This window comes from Chiloscyllium plagiosum, chromosome 12 (genome assembly GCF_004010195.1).
Source record: "Chiloscyllium plagiosum isolate BGI_BamShark_2017 chromosome 12, ASM401019v2, whole genome shotgun sequence".
Taxonomy (NCBI): Eukaryota; Metazoa; Chordata; class Chondrichthyes; order Orectolobiformes; family Hemiscylliidae; genus Chiloscyllium; species Chiloscyllium plagiosum.
The window spans coordinates 1,291,663-1,300,441 of record NC_057721.1 but is presented as its reverse complement, the minus strand read 5'-3'; the positions used below and the strand labels follow the sequence as shown (position 1 = coordinate 1,300,441).

The window sequence follows — 8,779 nt, the reverse complement described above, 5'->3', positions numbered from 1 at the left end:
GGGGGGTGGACAGAGCGCGGGGGTGGGGGCAGAGAGGAGGCAACGGCTCTTATGCGGTGTGCTGCTGCCTAGTCTCCTGAACAAGGAGCGGACTCAGCAAGTGCTCGCCGTGTCAATCCCATTGTACTGATTGGGCAGGGCGAGGCTTCAGCAATACTGCAGGTCCCTTACACTCAAGTGTATCTCTGCTGAGAAACAAACCCTGAGGCAGAGAGAGGGAGCAAGGCAGGCAGAGCGAGGAGAAAGGAAACTTCAGAAAACTCCGAGCCCCAGAGGAGAGGCATTGAATCAACTAACCGAATAATCAATTATCCCAATGAAATACTGTCCACCCATCTTGTTCGGATAATCGAGGTTCCTCTGTATTCACACTGGAAAAAGGCAAGGTTAGTGAGAATACGGAGATACAGGATTGGATGGGATTGAGGTTGACAAAGAGGAGGTTTAAGCAATTTTGAAAGATGTGAAAATAGATAGGGCCCTTGGGCCAGATGGAATTTATCCTTGGATTCTCTGGGAAGCCAGGCAGAGCCTTTGGCTTCAATCATTATGTCATCATTGTTGATAGGAGTCGTGCCAGAAAACTGGAGGATAGCAAATGTTGTTCCCTTGTTTAAGGAGGGGAGTCGGGACAATCCTGGTAATTATAGGCCCGTGAGCATTACTTTGGTTGTGGATAAGATGTTGGGAAAGGTTATAAGATAGAATTTATAATCATCTGGAAAAGAATAAGTTGATTAGGGATAGTCAATGTGGTTTTGTGAAGGATAGATCATGCCTCACTAACCTTATTGAGTTCTTCGAGAAGGTGACCAAACAGGTGGATGAGGGTAAAGCAGTTGATGTGGTGTATATGGACTTCAGTAAGGTGTTTGATAAGGTTCCACATGGTGGTCTATTGTACAAAATACGGAGTTTCGAGATTGAAGGTGATTTAGTGGTTTGGATCAGAAATTGGCTAGCTGAAAGAAGACAGAGGATGGTGGTTGATGGGAAATATTCATTCTGGAGCTCAGTTACCAGTGGTGTGCTGCAAGAGTCTGTTTTGGGACCAATGCTGTTTGTCATTTTTATAAATGATCTGGATGTGGGCGTAGAGGATGGGTTAGTAAATTTACAGGTGACACTAAGGTGGGCAGAGTTGTGAATAGTGCCAAAGGATGTTGTGGGTTACAGAGGGACATCGATAAAATGCAGAGCTGGGCTGAGAAATGGCAAATGGAGTTTAACGCAGCAAAGTGTGAGGTAGTTCACTTTGGAAGAAGAAGTAACAGGAATGCAGAGTACTGGGCTAATGGTAAGATTCTTGGTAGTGTAGATTAACAGAGAGATCTCGGTGTCCAGGTACATAAATCCCTGAAAGTTGCCACCCAGGTTGATAGGGTTGTTAAGAAGGCGTATGGTGTGTTGGCACTTATTGGTAGAGGGATTGAGTTTCACAGCCAAGAGGTCCTGCTTCAGCGGTACAAGATCCTGGTACGACCGCACCTGGAGTATTGCGTATAGTTCTGGTCATCGCATTTTAGGAAGGATGTGGAAGCTTTGGAAAGCATTCAGAAGAGATTTACCATGATGTTGCCTAGTAAACTAGGTGTGGAAGGAAGGTCTTATAAGGAAAGGCTGAGGGAAATGAGATTGTTTTCATTGAAGAGAAGAAGGTTGAGAGGTGACTTAATCGAGACGTATAAGATAATCAGAGGGTTAGATCGGGTGGATAGTGAGAGCCTTTTTCCTTGGATGGTGTAGGCTAATATGAGGGACATAGCTTTAAATTGAGGGGTGATAGATATAGGACAGATATCAGGGGTAGTTTCTATACTCAGAGATTAGGAGGGGCGTGGAATGGCCCGCCTGCAACAGTAGTAGACTCGTGGATATTAAGGGCATTTAATCGGTCATTGGACATACATCGGGATAATAATGGAACGGTGTCGGTTAGGTAGGCATCAGATTAATTTCACAGGTCGGCGCAACATCGAGGGCCGAAGGGCCTGTTCTGCGCTGTAACATTCTATATTATATTTATGTAACATAGAGGATTGATAAGAGTGATGCTGTCACTGCAGTTTACAGGGATTTCCAAAAGGTATTTGATACAATGTCACACATTAAGCAAGACTACAGCTCTTGAAATAAAAGGGAGAATGTGGGTGTGGATTCGGCTGAATGTTAGGAAGCAGAGAGTAATTTTTTTAAAAAATCACTTGTGGGATTATGGGTGTGTCTAACTGGCCAGCATCTATCATCTGTCCCCAGCAGCCCCTTGAACGGAGTGGCTTATTAGGCCATTTCAGAAGGAGTTTTGAGAGTTAACCACATTGCTGTGGGTCTGCAGTCACGTATCGGCCAGACCAAGTAAGGATGGCAGAGTCTTTCCCTAAAGATGCCAGATGGATTTTCCGACAATCCACAATAGTTTGGTGGTCATCAGTAGATCCTTAACACCAGGTTCTTTGTGAAACTGAATTCAAATTCCATCATCCGCTGTGGCAGGATTCACACCCAGGTCCCCAGAGCATTAGCTGAGTTTCTAGATTAATAGTCTTCCAATAATGCCACTAGCCCATTGCCGCTGCTCCAGTGGTGAATGGGTTGTTGTTTTGGATTGGAGAAACTTTAAATAATAGCTCCCCTAGTGTAAGGACCTCTTTTTAAAATCTCTATCGATGACTTAGAATGGGTGTATGGTGCACTTGTGAACCCTAAGCATGAGAGGCATCAATTTTAAAAGGACTTCACTCATAGCCTGATGGAGTAGGTGGGCATGTGGCAGATTCAATTTAATATTTGGTTTGATTTACTACTGTCATGTAGACCAAGGTGCACAGAAAGGGGTTGTGTGAAATGCTTCACAGGCAGACTGTACTATACAAGTGCATCAGGGTAACAGAAAAGCATGCAGGATACAGTGTTACAGCTGCCGAAAAGGTGCAGAGAGAGAGAGAGAGAGAGAGATCAGCACCAATACTAAAGACGTCCATTAAAAAGTCTGTTAACAGTGGGGAAGAAGCTGTTCTTAAATATATAAAATATAATGTAGAGAAGGTATTGATTTTGTTGGAAGAACAGGGAGAGAAGATATAAAATAAAGGGTACTGTTTTAAACAGGATGAAGAAATGTAAGTGACAAGGCAGTTTGTGAAAGTGATAAATATCTTTAAAGGAGCCTGGATTTTACAAATATGGGTGCAGACTGCAAAAGCAATGAAGTTATGATAAACCCATATAAGGGTATTGATTTGGCTGTAATAGAGTATGATATCCAGTTCTGGGCACCAATCTTTGAGAAGAATTTGTAAGTATTAGACTGGGTGCAATAAAGATTCATGAGAATGGTTCAGTGGATGAGGAACCTCAATTGTGTGGATTGGTTGGAGAAGCTGCGGCTGGTTTCCCCGGAGAGGAGAGGATTAAGAGGAGGTTTGATAGGAGGAAGTGTTCAAAATCTGAAGAGGGTAGCCTGAGAGGGAGACTGTTCCAATGGTGGATGGATCATTGACAAAGATGATTGGCACAAGGTGCAAAACCGACATGAGAAAAAAAACAGTTTTAATGCAGCAAGTGGTTACTGTCTGGAATGTGCACTACCTGAGAGTATGTGGCAAAGTCAGTTCTCGTCATGACTTTCAAAAGAAAATTGAATAAATATCTAAAGAGATTTGAAATGTGGTGTACTAGGGCTGGAACAATGTTATGGACTAGACCAAAATCCCTCAGAATGTGTAGCCTAGACCCTAACTATTTCTTATTTTAAAGGCAAGTGCCAGGCGTTGCGTTCTGGATTAAATTGGTCAAACTACCAGTCTTGAACCAAAACACACTTTATTCATACACTACAGTTAAAATACAACAAAAGAAAGAAAAATTGGAATAAATTAACTCTGTTGGAAAACTTAACAGAGAAAGAGATTATTTAACTACTAAACGATAACTGTTCCAATATAGGGATGGCATAGTGGCTCCATGCTGTAGGGACTCTATGACAAGGTGGCTCAGTGGTTAGCGCTGCTGCCTCACAGCATCAGGGACCCAGGTTCGATTCCAGCCTCAAGCAACTGTCCGTGTGGAGTTTGCACATTCTCCCCATGTCTGCGTGGGTTTTCTCCGGATGCTCCGGTTTCCTCCCACAGTCCAAAGATGTACAGGCTAGGTGGATTGGCCATGCTAAATTGTCCGTGGTGTTCAGGAGTGTGTGCATTAGTCTGGGGTAAATGTAGAGGAATGGGTTTGTGTGGGATACTCTTCCGAGGGTCGGTGTGGACTTGTTGGGCTGAAGGGCCTGTTTCCATACAGTAGGGATTCCATGGTAACATCCCATAAACATATCCTTGGCAAAGGCAAATTCAGTAAAATAGATTGTCTCACAGGCAATTCCAGCAGCAGCAAGAGATCCCCCAGCTTTTAGCTTTAACAGAGAAAGGAAGTACATCCAGCTTCAAGACCTTAGTAACTGTGACTGAAAACCAAATCTAAAAGGCTTGGTTATATGGGAGCTTGACACTCATCCATTCATTTGTACTTTATTGGCTTTGGAGCAGACTGACTGGTACCTCTGTTACAGCCTTTATTCATCAGAAAAAAGGACAAACTGCACCTCAAAGCCATAGTATCATCACAACTGGTGCAATGGGTTAAATGGGCGGAGGTGGATACTGCAGATGCTGGAGGTTAGAGTCAAGATTAGAGTGGTGCTGGAAAAGCACAGCAGGTCAGGCAGCATCCAAGGAGCAGGAAAATCAACGTTTCAGGCAAAAGCCCTAAATGGCCTCCTTGAATTTACTATGATTCTGGCTCTTTGTACATGGAGGGTAAAGTAGTACCAACTGAACCATGGCTCCTAAGTGGCCAAATTAAGCAGCTGGAACACATGAAATGTGACATAGCTCAATGATAATCTAAAATACAATGAAGTTGAACTAATTGGTTTCTGTTTGAACTTGCAGATTATCAACTATTTGCCTGGAAATGGAACCACCCTAAATGTTACATGCGGTGTTCTGGTGAGTGCCAATGGTCAGGAAGCAACTGTCCATCAAGGGTTAGGGATTCGACATGTAAATTTAAAAGCTGATATACTTAATCCGAGAGCTACTTTCACTTCACAGTCGAGCATTATCACAGCAAAATTCCCGTTTCCTTGTGAGCTTCCTGCTGCCACCTTTGGGGAATTAGACCCGAGTATGACTCCACCCAGTGGAGAGAGCTTTCCCCCGATTCCCATTAGTTCCAGTTTTGCAGAGCACCTTGATGTCAGACTCAATCAAATGCAGCTTCAATATCACACTCACCACAGCTCTGTTTTTCAGTTCTCTTCCTCTAGCAATGGAGGGGTCTGTTTTCTCTCAATATGGTTTTGTTAATCGATCTGCTACAGATTATGATTTGTAAATCTGTACCCTAAGACCTGTTGGCTCGCCTGCCGCATTCAGATTCTTATTTTCCACGGAGTATCCTTATTATTCCCATTAAAGTCTGGTGATCCTGGTTGTCAAACATTTGTTTCCTCAGAAGGTTGAGCTGACACATCAGAAGCGATGATAAGTTGCCCACGTCGTAACTGTTTCCAAGCAAAGCATGAACCATTCTGAATGCTGTGATCATTAGACCTGAGGCAATTTCAATTCTCAGTCAAGTTGAGATCAAACCAGTCCAACTCCTGCTGTGTCCCTGCAACATTTGCTTTCGGGTGTTGTTGTTCACTAAGGACGCTCAGTAGTTTGTCAGTTACTTGCTGAGATCTCTCTATGCTGCGAATAGTGAACTTACCGCTCCATAGGGTATTGTTGTAGAAGTAACATCCCTGGTTGATTCAGTGACATTGCTCTTATTATCTCGGCATTTTGGTAAAGATCAGGGTAATTGCTTCACGCCAAGAATTTGCCTTTGACCAGTTCCTCAGACCTCAACTTTAAAGTATTTCATGCATTGGTCAGAGAGTCATTATGGCACAGATAGAAGCATTTGGCTTATTTGAGGCTCTGCCGATCCTTTACACAGCCAATCCCACTCCCTCCTGGAGTCCTGCAAATCTATTTTCTTCAAGTGTCCATCTAATTTGATATGAAACCTTCAAGGTGTCCATCTCCACCACCTTCACTGTCACCAAGCTTCTCACATCTACCTCATAGCTTACCCAAGACCTTAAATCTGTGTAGTCCAGTCCTTGTTCTATCACCTAACTGAAACAACTTTTCTTTCTATCCAAGCCTGCCCTAATCTTTTACACCTTAGCTAAATCTCCTCCAATCTCTTTTGCTCTGACACACAAAGTACCCAGGTTTATCTAGCCCAATCTTGTCACTAAAATCCCTCATTCCTAGGCGGCACAGTGGAACAGTGGTTAGCACTGCTGCCTCACAGCGCCAGAGACCCGGGTTCAATTCCCGCCTCAGGCGACTGACTGTGTGGAGTTTGCACGTTCTCCCCATGTCTGCATGGGTTTCCTCCGGTTTCCTCCCACGGTCCAAAAATGTGCAGGTTAGGTGAATTGGCCATGCTAAATTGCTCAGAGTGTGGGGTGGGTGGGTTGCACTTCAGAGGGTCGGTGTGGACTTGTTGGGCCGAAGGGCCTGTTTCCACACTGTAAGTAATCTAATCTAATCCCCAAACCTCTCTGGTTAATCCACTCTGCACAACTCAAGGACCCTCATGCCCTTTCAAAAATGTGGACTCGCTGGTAGGAGCCTAACTAGAACTTTATAAATGCTCTGAATCCAATGCCATTATTATCTGTGAAGTGAATCCTATTCTGTTTTTTTGTCCATTGCTACTTGGATTCCATTCTCCCAGTGAGCATGCCCCCCATACAATGTATGTGACCAATTTACAGTTGAGGACATACTGCTTGCACTAAAGAATACTGGCCAAGTTTCTACGGCCCTGCATATGGGAATTATAAACTACCTCGACATCCCTCAGCCTCTTGGCTGTTAGACCTTGGCTATTCACCGGATGATTTTATAAACCTCTATAAGGTCACCTCCTCAGCTTCTGACGCTCCAGGGAAAATAGCCCCGGTCTACTCAGCCTCTCCCTATAGCTCAAATGATCCAACCTCAGCAATATCCTTGTTAAACTTGAAAGGATTCAGAATAGATATACAACATCCTTCCTATAGCAAGGAAAGCAGTATTGAATGCAGTATTCCAAAAGCAGCCGAACCAATGTCCTGTACAGCCGCAGCATGACATCCCAGCTCCTATACTCAATGCACTGACCAATAAAGGAAAATGTGCCAAATGCTTTCTTCACTATCCTATCTACTTTTGACTCCACTTTCAAGGGACTATGCACCTGCACCCCAAAGTTTCTATGTTAGGCAACACTCCTCGGGACGTTACCATTAACTGTATAAGTTATGCTCTGGCTTGCCTTACCAAAATGCAACACCTGACATTTATCTAAATTAAACTTTATCTGCCACTCCTCGGCCCATCGGCCTTTCTTATCAAGGGTGAATAGCCAAAGTCTTTTTCCCAGGGTAGGGGAGTCCAACACTGGGGAGATGGGTTTAAAGTGAGAGGGAAAAGATTTAAAAGGGGTGACCTTTTCATGCAGAGGGTGTTGCGTTTATGGAATGAGGAAGTGGTGGAGGCTGGTACAATTACAACATTTAAAAGGCATCTGGATGGGTACATGAATAGGAAGAGTTTAGAGGGGATATGGGGCAAATGCTGGTAAATGGGACTAGATTAATTTAGGATATCTGGTTGGCACGGATGAGTTGGGCTGAAGGGTCTGTTTCCATGCTGTATAACTCTATCCCTATGTAAATCCCATACCTCAAAAATAACTTCATTCCCTTTTCAAGTTGTAATCAATCAATTTTAATCAAAAGTTTCTGTTTTCTACTGACAGCATGCCTACCCAGAGAGTATTGGAGATGTGGTATTTTATCCTGAGAATGGTACCTATGACCTGTCGTACTTTCCTTACTATGGGAGACAACCCCAGGTATGGAGTCTTGATAACCTCCAAAGGACTTGCCGGTGCTTTTTCTCCTGCCCCTTTGCCAATCAAATATAACGAGCAATGTTGTTCCTTACAGCCAAACTACACCAACCCGTTAGTTGCAGTCAAATTCCTGAGTCTGAAAAGGAACAGACACTTTGAAATTCAGTGCAAGATTAATGGACCAGGAATCATTAATGACAACCCCTATGAAAAATTCGAGGGAAGAGTGATCTTTCACCTGGACATCCAAAAATGAACACAAGCCTAAGGGAGAGTTTTGTCTGACGGTTCATTTGTTTTCTGTATGTTTATATTGGTAGCTGTTCCCTGCAAGATTATAGACAAAGTTGTAGATGATGAACAAAATGTTAACTCTGTTTCTGTCTCTCCCTGGACCTGCTGAGTTTCTCCAGCATTTTCTATTTTTACTTAGATTTCAGACTTACTGCTAATACTTTGAGATTTTTGCAGTATTTTGCTCTTGTTATAGATAGTGTACTTTTTAGTGCAATTTGCCAACATTTCTATCTCAATATTCTGTTTAACTGTTAGTTCTGTGTTGAATGTATTGTGTGCATATATAAACATTCATGTGCCAACTATATTGTAAAAGTGATGTGGATCAGCATTGTCTACACAACCCCCATTTAAGAACATAAATATTTTACTGCCTGTCACTCCCACAGGTGGAAATGTGATAATCTTTTATTCATACTTGAATGTCACCCAATGTGTTCTTCACTCCCTCATTCTTATCTTCTTTCTCCCTTTTGCTCTGTGCACTATGTCTCCTTCTATTTCCTCCCAACTCCCTTTCCCATCATCC

General features: G+C 43.1%; 1 protein-coding gene across 1 annotated transcript in view; it reads left to right on the top strand.

The window, feature by feature from the left end:
- Nucleotides 1–8,235, top strand: part of LOC122555528 (potassium-transporting ATPase subunit beta-like) — a 38,914-nt gene extending 30,679 nt beyond the window's left edge. The window contains exons 5-7 of the mRNA XM_043701547.1: nt 4,944–5,000; nt 7,858–7,953; nt 8,048–8,235. Coding sequence (XP_043557482.1) covers nt 4,944–5,000; nt 7,858–7,953; nt 8,048–8,209 — 315 coding nt within the window. The 3' untranslated portion in view covers nt 8,210–8,235. The remainder of the gene's footprint in view (nt 1–4,943; nt 5,001–7,857; nt 7,954–8,047) is intronic.
- The last annotated feature ends 544 nt before the right edge of the window (nt 8,236–8,779 follow it).